This window comes from Sus scrofa, chromosome 9 (genome assembly GCF_054392235.1).
Source record: "Sus scrofa isolate SSC_HxYL_T2T_F1_AM1 chromosome 9, Sscrofa_HxYL_maternal_Yorkshire_Landrace_v2.0, whole genome shotgun sequence".
NCBI classification, from domain to species: domain Eukaryota; kingdom Metazoa; phylum Chordata; class Mammalia; order Artiodactyla; family Suidae; genus Sus; species Sus scrofa.
The window spans coordinates 126,606,765-126,631,117 of NC_139391.1; the positions used below are offsets into that span (position 1 = coordinate 126,606,765).

At 55.1% G+C, this 24,353-nt stretch overlaps 1 protein-coding gene across 2 annotated transcripts in view; it reads left to right on the forward strand.

Moving 5' to 3' along the window:
* The first annotated feature begins 185 nt into the window (after positions 1-185).
* QSOX1 (quiescin sulfhydryl oxidase 1) overlaps positions 186-24,353 on the forward strand; it is a 42,537-nt gene continuing 18,369 nt past the window's right edge. For both annotated transcript variants that reach the window (XM_084977825.1, XM_013989655.3), the window contains exons 1-5: positions 186-529; positions 9,503-9,603; positions 19,187-19,232; positions 19,757-19,859; positions 22,958-23,048. In XM_084977825.1, coding sequence (XP_084833951.1) covers positions 268-529; positions 9,503-9,603; positions 19,187-19,232; positions 19,757-19,859; positions 22,958-23,048 — 603 coding nt within the window. In that variant the 5' untranslated portion in view covers positions 186-267. The remainder of the gene's footprint in view (positions 530-9,502; positions 9,604-19,186; positions 19,233-19,756; positions 19,860-22,957; positions 23,049-24,353) is intronic.

The following is a 24,353-nucleotide window of genomic DNA, read 5'->3' on the forward strand; positions in this document are numbered from 1 at the left end:
GCGCGAACCGGGCTAGCTCTGAGGTCTCCGCTGCCGGAACCAGGCGCTCTGGGCCGGGCCCGACTCCAGCGCCCAGCTCAGGCCCTCAGCTGCTCCCCCGCCCACTGGCCGCTGGCGGGAGGGCGGGGCGGGGCAAGGGGGCGGTGCCGGGCCTCGTTGGGCGGGACCACGTGGCTCCTCCTCCCGACGGAGGCAGGAGGTGCCGCCGAGCAGCTGGGCACCAACTCGTCTGAAACTTGCGAGCAGTGGTGGGCGAAGTCACCGAGGATGGGGTCGTGCGGCCGCGGCTCCGGGCCGCCGCTGTCGCTGCTGCTGCTGGCGGTGCTGCTGGCGGTGCCCGGCGCTGGCGCGGCCCCGCGCTCGGCTCTCTACTCGTCCTCTGACCCGCTGACGCTGCTGCAAGCGGACACGGTGCGCGGCGCCGTGCTGGGCTCCCGCAGCGCCTGGGCGGTGGAGTTCTTCGCCTCCTGGTGCGGCCACTGCATCGCCTTCGCCCCTACGTGGAAGGCGCTGGCCAACGACGTCAAAGGTGAGAAGCCGGAGGCGGAGGGGTGAGGAGGCCCGCTCTTCTCGCCACACCTGGGCGAACCTCCGCCTCGTGCCAGGCGGAGGCCCCTCCCGCGGCGCGCGCTTCCCCCTGCCCATCACCTCCGGCCGTCTTCCTCTCTGCCCCTCCCACTTCCCCCCCAGTTTCGCAGTCCTCAACTCCATATTTAGCTCCCGCCCCTCCTTGTCTTTTTCCCCTTGACGGGTGTCGAGAGTTTCTTTCCCCTCCCCGCGGCCTGGGTACCCGGACCTGCTCTGCTTTGCCTGTCGGCCCTCGGCCGGTTTACTGCCCCCATCCCTGCGACGTGGTCTCCTTTGTTCCTACTCGCTGACACCTTCCAGCTTCCTCTCGCCCAGCCTTGTGTCCGTCCCTTTACTACCAAGTTTCCCAGCTGCGATGGGATCAGTGCTGGGGAGAAAAGGAACTGATACTCATTCTGCTGTTCCCTCCCCCCAATTCCCACTCCCTCCTTTCTTTCCCCACCCCTGGTTAATTGACCCAGCTTTATCTTGGAGGCAGAGTTTCCCTGTCTCACTTCCTGGCCTCTCCGACCTGCTGCCTCCAGCTCTTAGCTTCTGGGCCACATCCTTCTCTGTCTTTCCGTTGGCTATGCACCCGCTCGGATCCTTCTGCTTTAACCCCATACGGCGAGACACTTGGCTGAGGGCAGCCTCTTCGTGTGTGTTTGGTCCTTGCTCCACTTTCCCATTCATTGGCCTGACCGCTGGTACCAGATTTCCTTGATTCTAAGGGAGGGTCAACTGTGAGGCCCACCATTCATTTACTAACACCTGAGGGGCTGAGCGGTAACACAAGCCAATAGATGGAGAGAGAATGACGGTGTAGTCTATTACAGAAAATGGTAACATTTTTGGAGTTCACCTGTGCGTCCATTGGTTAAGGACCTGGCGTTATCACAATAAGGGCTCAGGTCACTGCTGTGGTGTGGGTTCGATCCCTGGCCTGGGAACTTCCAAATGCCTGGTGGGGCCAAAACAAACGAACAAAACAAAACACGAAAAAAGTAACATTTTTAAAAACATAAGTTTTGAAGGGGTTCCCGTCATGGCGCAACGGAAACGGTCTGACTAGTATCCATGAGGATGCGGGTTCGTGCCCTGGCCTTGCTCAGTGGGTCAGCTGTGGTGTAGGTCCCAGACACGGCTTGGGTTCCCTGCTGCTGTGGCTGTGTAGCCTGGCAGCGACAGCTCCAATTTGACCCCTAGCCTGGGAACTTCTATATGCTGAAGGTGTGGCCCTAAAAAGCAAAAAAAAAAATTTGAGGTCGAGTAAATACAGTAACAAGAGCAATGAATGTTTATTGAGTGCTTTCGATATGGTATGTCAGACACCGTCCTGAGTAAGTCCCTGATGTACAATGTCTGAGAGTTTCCTTTCCGGAAGATGCCTGGCATGTCATCTGTCTGCTTAGCCCAGGTAGTGGGCATGTGGAGGGACAGGCATGGCATGGGGGTCGTGGTTTGCGTCTGATTTGCTGCTTCTGAAGGGAGTCACTTCCTGCTTGTGGTCCCTAGCCAGGCACCTGACCTTCAGTGGTCACTCAGTGAGGCCTGTGGGCATCTTAGAGAATAGGCCTCTTCCTGGAGAGGGGAAAACTGGAACCACTGTTCCCCTGCTGTCTTTTTTGATAAACGCAACCGTTTTTGGTACAGGAGTGCCTTTGTTGATGTTGATTTTCAAATTCAGGCTCCCGCTTCCCTTGAGCAGCTTGTGCAGTGGTTCCTGAAGTGGCTAGACGGAAAGCTGTATCCATCTGTTATCCATATGGTGTTGGAAAGTATTTTTAAACAAAACCGATAAACCATTTTCCCTCTAAATTGCATGTAGACGTTTGCCTGCATGCCGCTCTGGTCCCATCACCCGCATGTGCTATGTCTCAGCAGTATTTCCCACTACTTCGCATCACTGTTTCGATGATGTCAGCACATCTGGTCAGGGTGGGAGGCAGGAAGAATGTTGAATGTGGAATTGGAACTCCTAAGGGGCATTAAGTGTTCAGGGGATACAGTGGGCCAGAACATTATAAAAATTCCTAGATCAAGAATTTTCCTAGCGGCCTAGCGCTTAAGGATTTGGCGTTGTCCCTACAGTGGCTCGGGTTCAATCCCAGGCCCAGGAGCTTCCGTAAGCCACAAATGTGGCCAAAAAATAAAAAATTTAAAAAAAATATTACTAACATAAAATAAAAAATAAAGATTCCTAGATAAGTTTACACTGAGGCCATAAGACGCCGTTAATGGCCATAGATGGACTCAATCTAGAAAGTAATAACAACACAAAATAAAAAATAAACATTCCTAGATAAGTTTCCACTTTGAGGCCATAAGAAGTCTTTAATGGCCACAGATGGGCTCAGTCTAGAAGATTCTTATATCTTGAGAGTGCTGGACAGAAAGATTCACCTGCAGCTGACTCATGTGTTTGGCCTGTTGCAACGCAGAGTTTTCCAGTGAATTGCACATCTAGATACTACCCCAGCCTGCTCTTGGATGAGTTGGCCTACTTCCCACAGGGGTCTTCTCTCCAGCGCATGGAGTAATCGTCTGTCCCTTAAAAAAAAAAAAAAAAAAAGGCAAAGTTACATCTTAACCTTCACAGGAAAACGTCTGTGGAGATGAACCACCGTCCATAGGCAGTGGGCGATGTGGGGAACACCTGGAGGTCCCCCATGAGCCGCGGGGGTGTCTGCCCTCTACGCGAGATCACGTGGCGGTGGGGGGAGGGCCCTGGCTGAATTGGGTGTTGACCTGCCTGTGATAAAGAATGCCTCCACTCCCATCCAGAGGGGTGTTTCCTGGTGAGGCCTTGCCAGGTCTCGGTATTCCGAGCTTCCTTGAGAAAGCGTGGTTGTGGGCCAGCAGAGGGCGGCTCTCCCACCACCCCGTGCCCGTGGGTGTGTGGCCTCTGCCCTCTGCCCTTGGTGTGTCTTGAGTAGGAATGGGAGCCTGTGGAAGGTCATGAGGGGAGAGAAGCCTTTTGCAACCCTGCCCAGCTGGCCTCGGGCATTGAATCGGACATTTCTTCAGTAACCTGCGGCCTGGCTTCTCTGGGGCAGTTACCGCGAGGGCAGAGCGCTTGTTCTCAGGACCTGGCTCACCCCTTTCTATTCCTGAGCAGCCCTCGCTGCCTTATCCTGTGTTTGGGAAATTGTGTTCATTTCAGACCTTTAGTCCTCTTCACTGGTTAATCAATCAGTAAATATTTATTGAGTGACCTCTGCGTGCAAAGCTTTGTTTACCTTACTCTTGGGCATCACACAGGGCAATGGGTACCAGTAAGAAGCTGTTTTTTAAGAAGAGTCAAAGGGGTGTAGCTCAGCCCTTTCTTGTGGGAGTTCGGGGAAGAGGGAGGTCACAGGTCCGGTCACCAAAGGCCTTCATCCAAGCAGTTATTTATTTATTACCCTTGCCTTATGCCAGCACTATGCTAAGGGCCTGGACAGGCCACTGTTATGTAGTCTTTATGAGAAAATAGCTGAGCCATGGTTAGCTTTAAAACACGTACACACACATACACACACACACCCGTAACTCGCCCAAGATTGCACAGATGTAGGAGAAAGTTCTTGAACCTAGAGCCAGAACTTCCTGACCCTCCAGAGCCTGGGCAGGTGGGCAGGTGGCCAGAGGAGGGAGAGTACTCAGGTGGGGAAATGGCCCATGCAGAGGCATGGAGATGAGATTTGTCAGGCATGGGTGACAGTGAGCAGGGCTGGTTTGCCTCCCTTTCTCTCCCAGGGCGTAGCCCGCCTCCCCTGCGGGTACCCCTGTTGTATGAGCGCAAGGCCTGGCCCAGGCTGGCACCTGCAGGTGCGTGACCTGAGCCTTACAGGATGCCAGGTGAGACCGGAGTGACAAGGCCTGCTGCTGCTGCAGCAGCGGCAGGTCCTCCTGACTCAGACCTCGGGGGTGAGCCGGCTGTGGGGGCAGGGGAGGCATTTTGTCCATGTCCTGACCTCACTGCCCAGAAGCCTGCACTGAGGAGGAAGGGATGTGAGGGTGACATCATAGCCCCGGCCGACTCCCTACGTCGGGAAGACTCCAGGAGACTTGGGTGGGGCTGGTTCTGACCCCTCACCCTGACTGCCTTTCGGTGGTCTGGGTGGGTCTGGCCTTGATAGCAGCCCAGGCTGCTTAACACTCCGAGGCCTCATGGCCATTCTTCTTGGCAAGAGTGGTTTGCCATCCAGCACCCGAGTGCTTGTCAGGGCTGGAGAAGACTCCAGAAAAGTCTTCATCTGGGCCCTTGTTGGAGCCGCAAGGGAAACTGAGGCCCAGGATGATGTGTGAAGCTTCGACCAGTGACAGCCAGAAACAAGCCTTGTGACTCTGGGTCCAGTGCCCCTTCGTGGCCTTGTGATTGGGGGCGGGGATGCTGCCTGTGATTCCAGAAGGAGCCCGTCCTCCCGCCACAATGTCCCCCCCCACCTGCACAGAGTCCAGCATCTGTCCATCCTGCACCTGCCGCCCCGCCCTTCCCCTCCACTTGCTCATTCACTCTGTTGTCAGGGGAGAGATGACCTGGCCAGGGCAGTAATGGCACCAGGAAATTTTTTTTCTCCCCAAGAGTGGGGCTGGATGGAAACTGCCAATCCTTTTGGTGTCAGGCCTGCAGGTTGTGGTGTGAAGTCACCCAACACTTTAAAAGGCCTCTCTCTCCCTCTCTCTCTCTTCCCCTCCCTCCCTCTCCCTCCCTCCCTCTCTCTCTCTCTCTCTCTCTCTCTCTCTCTCTCTCTCTCTCTCTCTCTCTCGCTCACTCGCTCTCTCGCCCAGCCCTGGCCCTCTTCAACACCATGCACTGCACTGAAATGCAGCTTTGCTTTACCAGTGGGGCCCCCAGAGAAGGGTCCTCTCTGTTCTGGGACTGTTGGAGCATGATGAATCGTCAGGCCCACGGTGACACGTGTCAAACCACATCTTTATAGGTCATTATGGCTCATTAAGGTACTGACATTGATAGTCCTGAGAAACATTCCTCAGCCAGGGCTTTCCCAGCACCTGACTGGCCCCAGCCTCCCCCCTCCCCCTGCCCCCGGGGCTTAAAGAGAAGAAATCACAGACCTTCCAGAAGCCAGGGGCTGAGCACTCCCTGGCATCACCTCCCCGCAATCTGTTTACTAACACTCGCTCCACCCCGCCCCCTCCGAGAGTTTCCTGGTTGGGAAGCCAGCAGAGCTGTCTCTTAGGTCCTGGACCGTCTTGAGACCAGCAGGGGAGACTCGAATCCTGGGTTCAGACCTCACGTTCACCAGTGATGAGCTGTGCGCCTGGGGCGCAGTTGGCTGGGCTCTGTGTAACAGTCCAGGAAAGCAGGGGACACATCACACTACATGAATGAGGCACGTGATAAACTCCCTGGATGCATGATATTATCATCATCATCAGCTCACTAAGGCCCAAGCCTGTGATACTGTTGTGAGTTGCAGAGAATGGGGTATAACTGGCAGCCGAACTGTTTTCGCCATTCTCTCTCTTTTGCACAAGGTCGCGATTGGAGCACACAGCAAAAAATAGAAAGGTAGCGTCCTGACCCTGCTGAGGTGGAGGGAAGAAAGTGGGTTTTTGAGTCCAGTAGCCCTTGGGCAACGTGGTCTCTGTCCTCATTTGTACAGGGGAGGAAATGGTGCCCGCTCTGCTGGGCTGGTGGAGTGAGAAAAATCAAGAATGCGCCGGGGGTGCCTGCTGCATGCCAGCTTCCTGTCCTCGCCCCTTCCTGACCTTTCAGAGTCTTTGTGCCCCGGGGCGCCCCAAGCACTGACTCTGGCCGCAAGGATGGCAGCCTACCCTCTTGGAGAAGAGAGGGGCAGTTGAGGCCTGTCGTCCTTGGTCACCCTGCCAGGTGGCCTTGTGAGACCCCCTGCCAGTGGCCCTGTCTGGTGGAAGGACACAAAATTGCCTCCAATCCGCCTTGTGTCTAACTGACTTGCTGCCTCTTGAGAACAGGCAGGCCTCTCCTGAGGGTCTCCCCGAACAGAGTGACCAAAGCCCTTGATGCAGAGCCAAAGGAGCCAAGCCTGGAATATCCCGGCTAGCCCTTCGGGGTGACCTGTGCTTCCCACCCTCCCCTGGGCCTCCCTCCGTCAGGGAAGGAGCCCTAGAAAGGAGGCCTGGGGTGCTCTGCCTGTGATCCAGGCAAAACCCTGTCCCTGGGCAGCTCCCTTCTTCTGCGTTCACGGATGACCCTACCTGGATCTGAGGCTAGAGGAAGTCTCAGAGAAGACGGTCCAGCCCTGGAGTAGCCCCTGGCCTGGGTCGGTTGGATAATTCAGTCAGTAGCCATTGAGCATCTGCTGTGTGCAGGGTAGTGGGGAAGCTGGGCAGGGAGGATGCAGGGAGAAAAGCCACCTAGCGATGGACAGGCTTGTAACTGTGTCGTAGAGACAAGAACAGGGCCCTGAGCCCTGTGCTTGGAAGGCAGCTCTTCCTGGGGAAAAACTCCTATTGGAACTGAGTTATACCTGACAAACAGGAGTTTGTTGGGAGGATAAGGGTAGCTGTGGGAGTGGCCTGGACAAGCATTGTGCTTTCAAGGAAGGTGAAAACCCTCAGCGCTCCTGTTCCTGGAGCATAATTTAGGGAAGTGGGAAGAGGAAGCTGGTGGATGGGCAGGGACCAGATCAAGAATGCCCTCTTGCCTGTAGGTTTTCTCCTAAGGGCAATGGGCGCCACCAACGAATATTGAATGGAGAGTGACATAACCAGATTTACAGACAGAAAATATCCCCGCTGGCTGGGCAGGCTGGTCATAGAACACAGGAGAACCTTGGCCAGGAGGGAAATCGGACCTTTCATCTGGACAGGCGCTGCCCTAAGAAAGCCTGCCCTGGCTCACCAGGGGAGTGGGTTAGAGGTGAGGTCAGAGGAGAAGCTGGGAGCGGGGAGAGAAGTGGGGACGCAGGAAGGGACTTGGAGGAAGGGTGGACAGGAGACAGAAGCTGGCTGGGATGAGCCTTTCAGGTCCACGTGGCTGACCCGCCTGACCCTGTCCCTCCCTGGTGGCACCAGTGGGGGAGGGGGAGGGGGAACAGGGAAGGCAGGAGGGGTGCTGTCCCGAGCCCAGCATGGAGCAGACCCTGACTGCTGACCACAGCCACGTTTGCACAGGCTGCCCTGGCAGTTAGATCTCACGCTGCGGGAGACGGGCCAGTCCGGCCAGCAGGTGTTTGCCGCTCAAACAGCTGCCCTCCTGTACCAGGGGTGTGTGGTGAGATGAGGGGTCCAGAGTGTTGGGGAAATCGCATCCCAGGACATGGCTCAGCTGCATCTGTTGAACCCTTCCATTCGCCCCCCGCCCCTGCCACCATCCTCCCATCCCCACTCCCTCCCTCCCTCCCACCAGGATTCAGTGCCCAGAGCAGGTGTCAGCAAGAAAGGAGCAGGGAGAGAGGGGTGAGGAGAGACTGGGTGCTGCCTCCAGCCTGCCTCCCGGTCCCAGACCCTCTCTCTTGTGTCCGCCCAAGAAGGACCAGCTTAGTTGCTCTGAACCTTTAGAGCCTTTCCTTTGAGGGATGGGTTAGGGGTGTCTGGGAGGTACCCCGGTTCTTCATGCACCTGTCCCGGAAGTAAGAGTCGGGAACACTCCTCCCCTGGGCATCAAAGGTCCTTGGAGCTCTGGCGCCATCAGAAAGAATGGCTTTTCTGATGTCATAAGGGACAGATTCTGGGGCGAGGTAAGAGGTCCTGGCAAAGCCACGGGTCTCAAGGATGTTATTTGGATCTGAGTTTTCTGTAATTAGTGGGTTCTGGGGGGGCTGCCTGTGTAAATCCCCCCTCCCCATCCCGTGCTCCTGATGATGAGAGGAGGGCCCTGTGGGGAGCATATGTGCTGCCCCTCCCCAGGGAAGCTCCCTCCTTCCTTCATCTGCCCAGGATGAGGCTCTGCCTGCCTCTCTGCTGTCCACTGGTGTCCCCTCCTCGCTTGCTCACACTGTGCCCTGTCAGCTCGACTAATGGTCAAGGCTCTACTCAGTTTCCACCTTTCCTGCCAGGCCCCTGCTTGGTCCCCAGCGCTTGGTCTCTCCTGCTGCCACATCCCTCCAGAGCCCGGTGCCACAGGACGTGGCACCAGCCCATCACCACCTCACCGTCTGCCCGGTTTCACGTGCACAGCCACCCTCCTGGAGGGAGCAGCCTCACTGTGACGTGGCACGTTGATGGGCGCCCCAGGGGAACCCGACCTGGAAGCAGAGTTCGGGAGGTCTGCCTGGTAGATGCGTTTGTTTTCTCTTTCTCAGCTCCTGGGCTGCGGCCCGGAACGGGGCCATTGTTCCCTTTGCCAGTAAGTTCCAGCGGAGGGAGGCCTTGCCGCCTGGGGTGGCTTCTTTCCCTGCGGCTTCTCCATCTCAGATATCTTCCCTTCCTCCCCTAGACTTCCTGCCTCGGTCTCTGGCAGGAGAGCCTGTCCCCAGTACCATATGTCCCACTCACCCTGGCTGGGCCCACTGCCAGCTCCTGTGGCCGCAGAAGCCTTCATCAGGGATGAAGGGAACTCGAAACTGCTGAGGCTCGCCATTCACCCTCCTGGACCTGATCCTCCTGGAGAGCAGGCCGCAGGGACCGAGGCAGTGTCCCCGAGGCTTTGCCGCAGGCAGAGGAGCCTCTCACCCCCCTCTTCAGCCCCTCCAGCCACCGTGCCCCTCCCCCACCAGAGCATAATGCAGAAAGACAGATGCCACTACGAGACAGCATGGCCCTCCTGAGCAGGTGGCTGGTGCTATTTCATTGCATCCTCAGCATGGGCTGTGTGCAGAATAACCCAACTGTCTCAGAGGTCCTTTTCTGGGGAAGGGGTGACCTATCTCCTAAGAGCTTTGGGGGCAGGTCCCCTGGGAGTTGGTGGCAGTGGGGTGTTGCACGGTGTTGGGGGTGGGGGGCGAGGGAAGCAGGCAGAGGTGCCAGCCCTGCTCACTTAGCTCCGTGTCCTTTGTCCTTTCAGACTGGAGACCGGCGCTGAATCTCGCTGCCCTGGACTGTGCTGAGGAGACCAACAACGCAGTCTGCAGAGAATTTGACATCCCTGGCTTCCCGACTGTGAGGGTGTGTGACCAGGAGGGGCGAGGGGACCTGGGGGGCAGCGCCGCTGGAGCGTGTTGCCTGCTGCTCTGAGCCACGCTGGCATCTGCCCGGCTGCTGAGCTCTGTAGGGTCCTCCCAGGCTTCTGGGCTTGACCTGTTTAAATCACAGCCCCTGGAGCACTGCTCCTGGATGAGCTGATTATTTTAGAGGCCGAAGGGGATGTGAGTTGGGAGGCAGAACAGAAAGAGGTTCCCTCGGTCTGGCCCAATCCCCCCCCCCTTATAAGGGAAAAGGGGGGCTCCGTGTGGTTATGTTGGGATGGGCAGAGTTTAGCTGTTACGTGATCATCCCCTGGGCTGCCGAGAGCTCCCAGGGACCTCTTTCCTCTCCTCCTGACCTTCCAGCTGTAGAAGGCCGGTCTAACTCCTGTAAAACCAGGGTTCAGGCTCTGCCCCATCCGTGGGCAGGATCAGATGCAGGGAGCCTCATGGTCCCCCAGTAAATGACCCCAGAGACACTGGCAAGCCCCATCCTCATCAGGCAAGTGCCTCGAATCTAAGTGGCTTGGAAGTGCCCTGTCAGGAGAGCTTTACCCTGCTGTCTCAGGCAGCAGGGATCCCCATCAGGAGAGTTGTCACACCCAGCACATGAGGGCCCCGTCACCCCAGCTCTGGCTGCAAGTAGCATATGCTCTCTGATGATGCCTTGCCTGCCAGCCCGCTCACCGCAGGGCATCAGCTGCTTAGTCAACATCTGGGCCACTTCCAAGGTCTCACATCCGAGGCCCTGGGAAGCCCAGAGCCACAAGGCTTTGCCTTTAAACTTAGCGCCCTCCCCAGGGCTCAGGGCCAGCTATAATCCAGTTCTCTTCCAAAAGAATCCAAATCTGCATCTCTCTCTACTGCCAGCAATAAATAATTAGTGTGCTCCCACCAGAATGGCATCTGGAATAGCGGTTTCCTCTGTGGCCACTAAGAATAATCAGGACATGCCTTTGAAAATAGAAAAGCCAACCATTGTCCCCAGGATAAGATATCTCTGAGTTTGATCCTGGAAAGATGGTACCAGAATCTGGATTCTTGGTAGTCAAAGAATGAACTCCACGAACACACAGGCAGCAAGCAAACAGAGTCTTTATTAAAGAAAAGCAAATAGTTGGGAGTTCCCGTCGTGGTGCAGTGATTAACGAATTCGACTAGGAACCATGAGGTTGCAGGTTCGATCCCTGGCCTTGCCCGGTGGGTCAAGGATCCGGCGTTGCCATGAGCTGTGGTGTGAGCAGACGCGGCTCGGATCTTGTGTTGCTGTGGCTCTGACATAGGCCGGGGGCTACAGCTCTGATTCGACCCCTAGCCTGGGAACCTCCATATGCCGTAGGAGCGGCCCAAGATATGGCAGAAAGACAGAAAGACAGAAAAAAAAGAAAAGAAAGAAAAGCAAATAGCTCCCAGGACGGGGGCCAGGGTGGGGGGTGGGGGGGGAAAGAGCCCCGCCTTTCCTATTGTCCTTTAGGGATTTTTATCTCTCAAAGATGGGGGGGTGGTACCAACATGGGGTCCCCTTGGCCTTGCTCAATTACCTGTATCAGTCCTTGTCCAAGATGGGTTTTAGGGTTGGAAAAGTCCCCTGTACGTTTTATGGTTTCTTTGTCCTTTTCTTGGATTAAGTCACCATTCCTCTCATTCCTTTTTTATCAGTGGAGGAGTGGGCTAGAGATTCGCATTTCCTACAGTAAACAAAGTCTGTGGGGAGTTTGCATTTCCTATAAGAAGACAAGGCCTGCGGAGGGGTTACTGCCTAGAGCCCTTCAGCCACAAAGGTTAATCAAAATCCACATCAAAGGACTACATCGGAGCCCCTGCTCCTCCACTAACAACCTGAATTAATATTCTGCCTCAAGGTCAGGGCCTTCAGTCGACAGGCAGAACCCTGAGCTGGATCTGAGCCTGGTGATGCCAAGTAGAATTCTTCTCAAAAGCAAGCCTCCGGCCCCCTCCAGCCCCCGTCCAGCACTAACTCCATGTCAGGCTGTTGTCTGTTCTCGCAGCCAGTGAGATCCTGCTGGGTTTGGGGGCGAGCCTCCTGCCGTGCTGCTCCCATTACCGCTTAGGCTCCAGCCCGCTGGGACCAGGCTGCTCTGGGGAAGTGTCCTGAGCCAGCAGTGACGGCTGTAACCTTTAGAGGTGGTGGCAGAGAGATTGTTTATCAACCCTCTCTTTTGAGTACAAGACTTCCCTGGCAGGGCCATTGCCCTGTCCTTGGCCCCAAGGTCTGTAACTTCAAATATTCAAAAACACTCTCCGAGGGGGCGGATGGAGCTCTCTGTTCCTGCTGCTGAGCCAGGGCCGGCAGCCCCGCCCGGGAAGCTGTGGGAAAACCATTGTGGCAGCCGGAGTCCCTGCTCCCAGGCCAGTGATTTTCCTCCCAGCGAGCACTCCACGCAGGGGTGCAACCCCTGCCAGCACCCCACCCCCCCACCCCGAGGCGAGGGAGGGCTTTCTGTTTCTGTCTGGGAGGCAGTGGGTGTGAAGCAGGCGGCCCAGGTACATCAGGCAATCCAGAAGCTTCTCAGCGCCTACCCCAGTCACGCAGCACACGCCGCCTGAGTGCCTCCAGCGATGAATCAGATTAATCATCTCCTCCGCCACCCAGCTGCCTGTGGGAGGGGTGCGGGGAGGGCCCTGAGCTGGTCTCCTTGACCTCCCCCTGCCTGGACATGGGCAGCCCCCCCGGGCTGGGCTGGGCTGGCAGTCACCTGTCCATTTCTTAAGAGCTGCAGAAACCAGTGTCGCGGCCTCCCTCGGCCAAGCCCTCCGAGGCTCCCGCTGTTCAGTTTGGGCAGGAAGAGGTAGGCAGGGTCCTCCTTAGGGCTCCGGTCTAGGGCACAGTGGCTCGGGCTCCTGGTGGGTCTCTGCTTTAAGGTCCCGAGCTGTTGGAACACATGTTACTCCTGTGACCCACAGTATTGACCGTGAGATCCAGAAATTGGTTTGTATCTGTTATCCCTAAACAACAAATGTTTCATAAAATCATATTCTTAGTAAGTGCAGCACACTGATATTTTCCGTTCTATTTATTTATTTTTTTTAAATACTGTGATTCACTAAAGCGATTTTACAGCTTACCACTAGATTGCTTCTAGTGTTTGGAAAACACTCCTCAGATTCCAGATCTCCAGGGATTCTGGCCCATTGAGAACCCGGTGTGCCTGTGGGCAGCGTGGCTGGACTCCCTAGAAAGCAGTGCAGACCTTGGAGGTGGGCCTGGCTGTCAGCAGGACGGAGAGACAGCCCTGTCCCTCTGTCTTCTGTCCCCTGTCCTTCCTCCCTCCCACAAAGGCTGCAAGAAACTCTAGGATGAGGACATGTTTGAACAGGGAGAAGCGAGAGTGTTGCTGGGGTGATGGGGACAGACCCATGCGAGAGTCTGGCCACCCCCAGTGACATCTGTCATTGTCCTCTTTCCTTTGCTTCCTGCCCTTTGTCACTGTGAGCAAACATTGCACTTCCACTAGCCCAGCCTGTTTAGCAAACACCTGGCCCTGCAGGGCGGACCAGCTATGTCAGGGCCCCATCAGCCTGAAGCCAGGGCCCAGCTGGAAGAGAACAGAGCCGGGGAGAGCCTTGTGGCTGGTTCCCCCTGGCACCACGGGGACCTAGAGGCTGGCATGGTCCATGACCATTTGTCATGGTCACAGGAGTGCCCCTCCGTGGGTAATGGGAAAGGACCCTTTGTAGCCAAAGGCTGGGCTGGGATCAGGATTACTGGAAGCAGCAGCATTAGTTGGGAGGGGACAGACGTTTTCCCTTCATAAGGTTCTGAGGAGCTAATTGATGCGACTTCATATCCCGGCTCCCCTGCTTACTGTCTGTGACTCAGGAAGCTGCCCAGCCTCAGTTTCCTTGTCTGGAAAATGGGATGATGATATCTACCTAAGAGGATTGTCGCCGTGTGTGAACTGAGGTTTTTAGCAGAGACCCCAGTGTATGACTCCAGGCTCCATAAATGTTACTTGTCATCCTTCTCATCGCCCCATGGGCAGGGTAGCCCGTCTGTGATGCGGCGTCTGAGGTGGTCCATCCATCAGCAGTTGTTGAGTGAATGTTTGCTGGGGGCACAGCACGGTGCTCACCGTAAACCCTGGCCAGAAACGCAGTTGAGGTCGGCCAGACAGGAAAGTGCCCTCTGCAGGGGCCCTGGGAGCCCCCAGCCAGTCGACAGGCGGGGGCTACATGTACACAGTGAACGCTGGGGGGATTTGCTGGGCTCACCCATCTCTTTTTCTCCCCCATCAGAGGGGGCAGCATGTGGCAGGAGGTGTTCTTGGAGGAGGGGGATTAAGGATGGGTGGGATTTGGTTGGGAGAGAGCAGAAGTGTGGGGAGGGGAGGAGGTGAGAGCAGCAGACGTGGGAGGAACTGTGGAGAGTTGAGAAGCCTGGCCTGGCTGGAGCAGAGTCTCCTGTGTGGGGCCAAGACAGGGCCCCAAAAGCAGGGAGCCCAGGAATGGCTGGCTCATGAGTTCAAGGCCGGGAGGGAGGCTACAGAGTCTAGGCTGTTCTTTTGTGTGGCTCTCATTAGACGGTGTAACATCAGGGATGGGGACAGGACTCAGATGTTTCCTGCCTCTCTCTGGAAAAAGGGGGTCTCAGCAGTCACCTGCCCTCTCCCAGGCATCTCCTTCACTGACGGTCCACAAGGTAGGCACCGTTAAGCTACTGCATCCTCACGGGTTCACCAGAAGGTATTTCAGGGTCATTTTCCTCAAAGCTTGTTTAAACGCTTGGATTCAGCACCATTGACGGTCGCCACTGGCAGGTGTGCTTTCTGCTTAGACTTACTGGGCCCCTGGGAAGCCAACTGTTCCTGGATAGGTTGGTAAAGACCTGCCCAACGCTATCTGGTCCCCTGCCCTTGTGGGGGACAGGGAGGATTCCAGGGGCTGCGAGGTTAGGGAAAGCGGAAGCTCCTGTGTAAAGTGCCGAGAGAAAGCAGAAGGGGTGCCAACTGCTTCTGGAGGAAAGAAAACTCACTGCTGGAGTTTTAATTGGGTCTGTTTCCAAGGAGTGGTGGCGGTTTCCTTTGGGTAGGGCCCACGCCTCCAACAGCTGACTTAATCAGGATGCATATTAATAAGGGGACAAAAATGCGCCCTGACTTGATTTTAATATGATTTTTACATGAGCTTCCAAGCTGATCAAAGGATAGAGATTCTCTGTTCAAATGAGCAGCTGTCTTTTGAGTGTTTCCAGGTCCTAGACACTGTGCCAGTCGCCGTGGGGCTTGTAGAGGTGAGAAAGCTATAGTTTTGCCCTCCCAGTTGGAAGGTGGATGGATGGAAAATTTAGGCTCAAGTCCCTGTAGCTGAATTGTAGGGAATGAGGGGCAGCGGGAGGTAAGTGTGGAGGCAGATCCTCAGACGCTGTGACGTGGGACATTATTCATTGGCAGTAAGTAGGGAGTCATGGGAGGGATTTGAGGACGAGTGATAGGATGAGTCCAGAGATGTCCCTTAGAAACGTAAGCAAAGGAGTTCCTGTTGTGGCTCAGTGGAAATGAATCTGACGAGTATCCATGAGGACGCGGGTTTGATCCCTGGCCTCACTCAGTGGGTTAAGGATCTGGCACTGCCATGAGCTGTGGCATAGGTCACAGATGCAGCTCAGATCCCGCGTTGCTGTGGCTGTAGTGTAAGCCAGCAGCTGTAGCTCCGATTCGACCCCTAGCCTGGGAACCTCCATTTGCCGTGGGTGCAGCTCTAAAAAGCAAAATAAATAAATAAATAAATAAATAAATAAATAAAATAAAAAATAAATACAGGTAATGGCTAGAGAATGAGAAGATGGAGCATATTACCGCATGAGCTGGGGACAGGAAGTAGGTGGTAGGTCCTGGTCTAGACAAGGCAACTGGTCTCAAAGACTGTAGAAGAGACATCACAGAGGTCAAGTTCACAGAACGCAGGGCTTGTGAGAGAGGGAGATGATGGTCTGGGTGGCAGGAAGGAGGGCGATCACTGGGTGAGATAAGGAACACAGGTGGAGAAACAGGTTAGGGGAGGGGTGACTCAGTCCTGGAGAGTGTGTGTGTATTGGGTGGGGGGCCTGACACCTGGAAGAAACAGAAGACGGGTGAGGACCCGAGCCAGAGGGTCCAGATTGCAAGCCATTTAAATAAAAGAGTTGAGGAGTTCCCGTCGTGGCACAGTGGTTAACGAATCCGACTAGGAACCATGAGGTTGCGGGTTTGGTCCCTGCCCTTGCTCAGCGGGTTAAGGATCTGGTGTTGCCGTGAGCTGTGGTGTAGGTCGCAGACGCGGCTCGGATCCCGCGTTGCTGTGGCTCTGGCATAGGCTGGTGGCTACAGCTCCGATTCGACCCCTAGCCTGGGAACCTCCATATGCCGCGGGAGCGGCCCAAGAAATAGCAAAAAGACAAAAATAAATAAATAAATAAATAAAAGAGTTGACATTGGCAAGGGAGACAAACAGTGGGTTTGTTTGTATTTTCACCCATTTATTCACTCATTCATTCAAAAAAAAAAAAAAAATAGACCAAGCCCCTCATTTGTGAAAGCGCCTCTTGGGCTTTGTAAACAGAAGAGTGTCCCGATCTGCTCCGTGGCTGGAGGAGAGACAGGGCAGGAGATGGCAAGGGCCACAGACACCGGAGCAAGGTCACGGGTGAGGTTGGGACAAGGACGAGGGACAGTGTCAGGCAGACTAATCGGAGTGGTGACATGATGGCAAAAAGGGAGCATATCGGGATGATACGGCACAAAGCAGTCTCGGGGGGAGAAGCAGGTGGTGATAGCATCAGATGCTGCAGAGAGAGCAGGAGGGCTGGATGGTCATCAGACCGGCCACGGAGAGGGTCCGCCAAGCCGTCCTGGAGCAGTCACAGCTCAGGGGTCAGGGCACGGGCCACAGTCAGCTTCCCAGGAAGGCAGAGAGGAATTCGGAGGACTAAGCAGACAGTGTTTGGAGGAGTTTGGCATTGCGGGGAAACGGGCTGCAGTACCTGCAGAAGGAAGACGGCCTCGCTCTGTTCCCATCCTGCTGCCCTTCCTGTTCTTTCTTTCTTCTTTCAATATATATATATTTTTTTTTTTTGGTTTAGTGTTCAAAAATTTATTTATTTGTTTGGCCGTGCCCAGAGCACGCAAAAGTTCCTGGGCGAGGGATCGAACCTGCCCCACAGCAGTACCACCACCAGGTTCTTCACCACTAGGCCACCAGGGGACTCCTCTTCTTTTTTATTTCTTAAAAAAAATTTTTTTTTGGCTGTACCCACAACATGGGCAATTTCCCAGGCCAGGGCTCTAGCCTGTGCCCCAGTTGTATCCACAGCCACAGCAGTGACAATGCCGGATCCTCAACCCACTGAGCCACAAGGGAATTCCTCTTTCTTCTTTTTAAAAAAAGTGTAAGAGTTCCCTGGTGGCCTGGTGGCTATGGAGTTGTCACTGCTGTGGCTTGGCTTCAATCCTTGGCCCAGGAACTTCCACATGCATGGATGTGGCTGAAAACATTTAGCTGAGGAGGATTTGCATCCATTGGCGGGCATAGGAAAGGAGCTGGTAGACAGGGGAAATGAAAGATTAATTGGTAGGAAAAAATTCCTATAGAATGTGAGGTGTGGGAACCAGAGCTCAGGAAGGTGACGAGGAAGCTCCTGGGGACAGAAAAGAAGTGTGGGATGTCACTGGAGGGAGGGGGAGGCCTTCCCTGAAGCACTGCACCCCGTGGAGGAGGGGAACTTTGAGGGTTCTGCACTCCTCTATCAGAGGCTCCCGGCTGACCCCCCCTGCTGCACCTGGCTGGCGCCTTCAAAGGCTCAGCTGGGGCCTGGGGAGGACCTTTTGCTGGAGGTGATGCCAGCCCCTCTTCATAAAGCACCTGCTCAGATTTGAGAAGCCTGATGGTTGAAGAAGCGTCTCCACGCTGCTTTCCAGTAACTGACAATAACCACTAAGGGCGTGAAGATCGTCCTCCGGGTTTTTATTTGGGAGGAAACCAAACCCCACATCGGTGCATCTTTTACTCTGACTCTGAGAAACGATGTCAGCCCGTAAATGCCCTAACTTGCTTTGTCTGCTCGATCGCGTGTCACGATCTTAGAAATTAATGCTCGTTTGTCCAAGTATAAAGCTAGCATGTCATTTTCATTAATTCCAGATGTGTTGAGTATCGGCAAAAACCATTCTTATAAATGTATGTGGCATGTGTCAATGGATGGTTGCCACCCAGAATAAAAGTTTATACTAACGCTCCGAATAGAGAATAAAGCAGTGAGCAGGTGCTGGGATCCAGATGCGAGCAGAGGGAGCAGGAGAAGGTTGCAGGTGGGGAGAGAGGACGATTTCTCTGCATCTTTGTTTTTCACATGGGAGGGGCGGCAGGTGGGCCTCCAGATTTCAGCCGTCTGCCTACCAGTGGCTGGAACAGACGGATCTAGCTGATCAGGGTTTCCTAGTGAGTAAGAGGGAGGAGCAAGGGAAGGGATGATGATGGTGGCGATGACGTTAACATTTATTGATTTCTTACTGTATGCACCAGGGACCACGCTCACACTTTAGAGGTATTGTCCTTGCATCCTCATGGCAATTCTCCAAGGTCGATGATGTCATCCTCATCCTAAAGATGGGAAGGTTCAGAGAGGTTAATCGCTTGTCCAAGGTCACACAGCAAGAGCATAGCAGAAGCAGGCCTTGAGCCCAGGTCTGGTAGACCCTAGGGCCTACACTCAACCACCAGCTTGAGATAAGGCAGCACAGCCATCCTGTTGGAGAAGGAGTCTTCTTCCCAGCCTGTAGGCTCTTCCCCAGGCAGTTAAGAGGCTGTCTGCAAGGACAGCTGAAGTCCGTTCCCTCCTCAGCCCAGGGCAGAGTTCTGGCAGCTCTCTCACCCCTTAGAAGGGAGCCCAGATTCTAAGGAGTTGTCCTCTCTCCAAAGTGGTGACAGACTGGGCCTGGGTGTCGTGTACATGGGGAAGGAATTAAGCTGGCCCATCTGTAACAGGGCTTGTGTCTTCAGGGGTTCAGGCCACCCCTCCTTAGGACAGAACTGGAGGGGTGGCATCGTCCAGACTGGCTGGGGAGGACACTTCCAGGAAAACACAAAGTATCTCTGGAGCCAGGCTGGGAGTCCTCCGTGGCCAGAGATGCCAGCCCCCCTGCCCCTTTTCCAAGATAAGGAGCAAGGGCAGATGGCTTTGGGGGGCAGCTGGCAGCTGGCATCTTCCAGGGGGTGAGCTGGGGTATGAAGTGAGGTCGCTTTATTTTTCCAGAGGGATCTGCATCATTCATTCAGAGGATAACTCTGTTCTGGGTACCAGTCACCTCGTGCTAGGGACCAGTGCCGCATAGGAAAGTGTCCGAGCTGCAGCTCTCTGGGTGCTCCAGGGCTGGGGGGACAGGGATCAGGGGTGAGGATGCTGGGGAGGGGAACCAGTGCCCCCCTTGGCTGAGGCTCACGAAAGTTAAGTCATTTCCCCAGGGTCGCCCCGTCGAGTAAGCAGCTGGGTCTCAAAGGCAGACCTGGCAGGCGCGGGGGTTGTGCTCTGGGGTCCCCGTGTCACTCATTCTTGCCTGTGTGTCTGCTTCCAGTTCTTTAAGGCCTTTTCCAGGACCGGCTCAGGAGCTACCCTGCCAGGTGGGTGTCCCGGCTCATGGGGGATATGGGAACTGCCAACATTGTCCCCTCCCTCTCTCACCTGGGCTGCTTCCAGGGTAAAGAAAGCCCATCAGGGTCGGCGGGGTGAGGCGTTCCCCGGGGAAAGCCAAGTTTGTGTTTCCCCGGACCTGTCCTCCGCAGCCAGTCTGGACGATGCCTTTGGGAAGATGAGGCTGAAGAAGCGCTTGCATCTGGCTCCATCCTGGGAAGCGGGGAGGGTCACCTGTTCCCGGAATAACCCTTTGTGTCTCAGTGGGGTCGGCATCCAGAGGGGCAGCTGGACAGCATGGGGGAGCCCTGGGGGCCCAGAAGGACTCTCTCCTACCCTGAGGGAGGGGTCCCCCTGCAGTGCCTCAGGCCACAGGGGTGGCCCCAGCCCACACCCCTTGGGCTCTGTTGTGCTCAGAACTAGCTCCTGCCCTGGGACCTTTGTGAGGGAAGCTGAGGGGGGCACTGGGATTTGATCTCCTCACATGCCTCCCTGTGTTCGTCTTCATTTGCAGTGGCTGGTGCCGATGTGCAGACGCTGCGGGAAAGGCTCATTGATGCCCTCGAGACCCACAGTGACACGTGGCCCCCCGCCTGTCCCCCGCTGGAGCCCGCCAGGTATTTGGGGCTGAGGCAGGCCTTGCTTGGGGGGTATGGCAGGACCACAGGCAGCGGGGCCAGGGCCCGGGTTGATTCTTCCTGTTGTCTATACAGCTGAAGCCCGGTGCTGCCCAGAGCAGCTGGTGGAGTCTTCCTGTTGCTGCAGGTCCTACCCCAGGAGCCCTGACTTCCTGGGGCTGATGGGGGCACAAGGGTGCATCGCAGTGGTGGGGAGGGAAAGGACGGGCGGGGATTCTCTGGGTCCCTCCTCCTGCTGCCTCTCACAGCCTGTGCTCAGAAACACTTGGGGGAGGCAGCGGGGTCTCAGACGATCTGACCCAGGGAGGGTCACTGAGAGGGTGGGCGTGGGGAGGAAAGAGGGAGAACAAATGCCATTTCGAGGAAAGGGAGTGGCGAGCTGAGAAGCACAAAGCCCTATAAAATGAAGGTGGTCGTCTCCTGAGCAGTGGCTGCGACTGGGGGCTGCAGAGGTTACCCTGCTCTCCATGCCACAGAGCGTCCGGTGGCTGGCCTCCTCCTGTGTCTACCTGCCAGGCGGGCTGCCAGGATTGCCTGTTTTCTAGGGCATCAGGATAATGAGGTGCATGGCGTCTCACCCTAACTCCCCCACCTTTGGAGACAGGTGGATTGAAGACATGAGGTCCTGCCCTTCTGGATGAGAACGTAGGACAGGAGAAAGCCTACCTTAAAGGGCCAAGAAGGAACAAATCTAGGTACCAGCTGGGACTCCTAGAGGGAGCCCAGCCTCAGATCACAGTGAAAGTTCCAGGCGCTGCGAAGGCCTCATGCGGCAGGCACGGGTGCTGAAGGCCCCCCAAATTTGTGTGCTGGGGTCTTGAAAGCCATAGCCTTGCTAAGAGATTGTGTTTCCAGGTGTCAGTTGGTGTCGAATCAAATTCACGATGAGTCTTAGCACCGTTCCCAATTCTCCATCTTCCCAGAGGGGCTCTCGGAGACCCTGGACTTGGTAGAGAAGGGTCTTGGTGCAGTTTGGGGGCTCCACAGCCAGTCCCCACGTCTGCAGGAAACACTCATGCCAGCCTCCGCCCTGCCCCTTTCTTCCTCCATTTCTCAACGACTGCGTCTCTGTCCCTCTCTCTGACACCACCCCTCCCTCGTGGTGCCTTTTCGGCCCGGAGGGATCACCAAAGCAACCGATCCTTTGAACCTGCCAGCCTCTCTCAAAGGGATCCTTCGAACGAACTCTAGGGAGGAGGCAGAGCATATGATGAGATGTGCGCTGCCTCTTCCAGCGTGAGTGGGAATGGATGGGGTGGGGGCGGGCTACAGGCACAGCCACCGTGTAGGCTGGCTCTCCTGCCAGCCTAGGGGAGGTTGGTGAAGTTGTCTGAAAGACCACCTGCCACCACCCCAGAGGCCGTCCGTCTCCACAACACCTGTTTCCCTCCACCCTCTGGGGTACACTCTGGCCCCCACCTCTCTAGCGTGTCCTTTTGTACTGTCATCAGGCTGGGCTGGGCTCCCTTGGCCCCGTGTGGTGCTTCCTGCTTGGAGGTAACCACTGCTGCGTCGTTGGGTCCAGAAGAGGAAATAGGTCATCAGGTAGGGGAGAAAAAGAAGATGCCGTCTCCCATTACGTGTCTGGTGATGCTCTGATTTTAACTGGAATAAGGAAACAAATTGTTTTTATATGATGTAATTGTTTTCTGCTTGAACTCTGAGTTTTTAAAACATCTTGCATCTTAATTCTTTGACTTGAGGGGATAATAAAATTCCCTTTCTTATTAACTTCCACCTTTGTCCTGAGGCCCTACTCCCCTCTTCTTAAGATAAGAAGCTTTGCCTTCCTTTTGTGACTGAGCAGGTTATGAACCCAACTAGTATCCATGAGGATATGGGTTCGATCCCTGGCCTCCCTCATTGGGTTAAGGATCCAGTGTTGCTGTGAGCTGTGGTGTAGGTCACAGACGCATCTTGGAGCCGGCGTTTCTGTGGCTGTGGATAGGCTGGCAGCTGCTGCTCTAATCTGACTCCTAGCACAGGACCTTCCATAGGCCACAGATGCAGCCCTAAAAAGCAAAAAAAAAAAAAAAAAAAAAAAAAAAATTGGAGCAGACAGCTTCTAAGGTCTCTTACACCTTGGACTTTCTGATTCTTTAATTCCCTTCTTTTTTTTTTTTTTTTTTTTTTTTTTTTTTTTGTCTTTTTGCCTTTTCTAGGGCCACTCCCACAGCATATGGGGGTTCCCAGGCTAGGGGTCTAATCGGAGCTATAGCCACCGGCCTACGCCAGAGCCACAGCAATGTGGGATCCAAGCCTCATCTGCAACCTACACCACAGCTCACGGCTGTGCCAGATCCTTAACCCACTGAGCGAGGCCAGGGATTGAACCCGCAACCTCATGGTTCCTAGTCGGCTTCATTAACCACTGAGCCATGACGGGAACTCCCTTTTTTTTTTTTTTTTTTTTTTTAAATTAGGGCTGCACCTGCAGCATATGGAACTTCCCAGGCGAGGAATCAAATTGGAGCTACAGCAGCAGGACCTTGCCACAGCCACAGCCACGCCAGATCCAAGCCACTTCTGTGACCTATGCTGCAGCTTGTGGCAAGGCTGGATCCTTAACCCACTGAGCGAAGCTGGGAATCAAACCCGCATCCTCACAGAGACAATGTCGGGTCCTTAACCCAAGGAGCCACATCGGGAACTCCTTAATTCCTTTTGTACGCCTGCTCCAGGAGAGGAAAATGCAGGTCTCCCAGTTGGTAGTGACTTGGCCCAGATTGTGGCTGATGGCTAGTGAACACCAACCTCTTAGGAGACCAGTAAAATCTGCACTCTCAGCCTGGGCCTTCCCAGGTCTTCTCCCCAGGCTGCCCATACTCACTCCCGACTGAAAAAACAACCCACATAGGAGGGGGACATGGAGAGGCAGCTTTGGGTAACGGGCAGAGAGTCTTTTGAGACAAGGCTTGGTTTATTCCCACTGGAGGGCTGGCATGGAGAGGCTTCTGGGAGGCCTTGTGTGCAAACAGAGAAGGGATGGGTGTGGTTGGGTCAGCTCTGGTGTCACCAGCAGTTTTGCTCTATTCCCACGGGCTCTGGAGCGTGACTGCCAGCGTTGTCTCTTGCAGGTTGGAGGAGATTACTGGATTCTTTGCAAGAAACAGTGAAGAGTACCTGGCCCTGATCTTTGAAAAGGAAGGCTCCTACCTGGGTAGGGAGGTGAGTTGCCTGCAGGGTTCCCTCAACTCCTGGATAAATAGCCTTTGGGGGAGAGCCCAGTGAGTTCCCCAGCAGGGCTGTTCCTGTACACTTCTTAGCCCGGCACAGGGCTGACCCCTGCTGGCGGAAACTGGAAGTGTAGGAGCTGGACCTTCTGTTTAAAGCCTTTGTGTCTGTCTGGATCTTCCTCACGGCTACGGAATATGATAACACCTGCTGTTTATTGAGCATCGCATTAGGTTGCTGACACACATAGTTTCTAACCTTTACAATTAATGACAATGGTCAAATAACAGGTCTCAGATCACACAGCCGGTGAATTGGTGCCAGGGCTTTGAATTGGGTCTGCCTCCAGTGCTCGTGTTGTTGCCACACTGCCCCAGCCCTGAAGAACTGGAGTACAAACTTTGTGGGGAGGGAGCATCGGAGAGCATCCAGTCCCTCATGAGGAAATGAGGTCCCTTCCCAGGTGAAGCGGATAACAAAAGCTGGCAGATTGGAATCTCAGCTCATCACTTAATATGCCCGTGATCACGTTGCTTGGTTCTTCTGAGCCTCATTTCCCTGCCTGTGAAGCGGTGATAATTATCTTTCTTCAGAGTATTGTTGGGAACATCACACGAGGCAGTTTGGATGAAACTGGATGAGTAGCTGGCGCAGAGTGGGCGCTTGATGGAGATCCATCCCTGGCCTCAAGCAGAGAGCCAGCCACTCCACCACTGCCTCGTGGATGTCTCAGGCCACTGGGCTTCAGATGCAGAGGTGGGGCGGGCCAGTGCCCGGGAGACGCTCCGAGGCAGTGCAAGGAGATGGAAAGCAGGGATGAAATTAAACACCACGGTCAGCTCTGACTGGTTTTCCGCCTGAAACTCACCAAGCCCAGTTGAACGCTCTGAGCTGTCTCCTGACTTCTCAGCCCCGAGAGGGGAAGCATGGAGGGAGGATGGGGCAGAGGCTTTGCTGAAGGAGTGCCTGACCCTTCGGGGTTCCCATTCCAGGCTTGGGGTCGTACCTGGAGAGGTGATGGATAAATGTTCAGCTTTTCTCCTTATCCTCCTTCCAATCCCCTAGTAACCAGGGCAGGGGGTTGGGGGCCCGTGTCCATGCAGAGGTCCTCAGGGATGGGTAGTGTGAGAGGCTGGTGGGCGCGGTGGCCAAGAGTCCCGGCTCTGGAAGCGGATCAACCTGGGATTTATAGCCCACAGGTGCCTGAGGGCTATGTGATCTAGATCACATGATTTCACTGCTAAGCCTCAGTTTTTACATCTGTTGTACAACAGAAGGGGTTTTTTTGTTTTCGCCAAG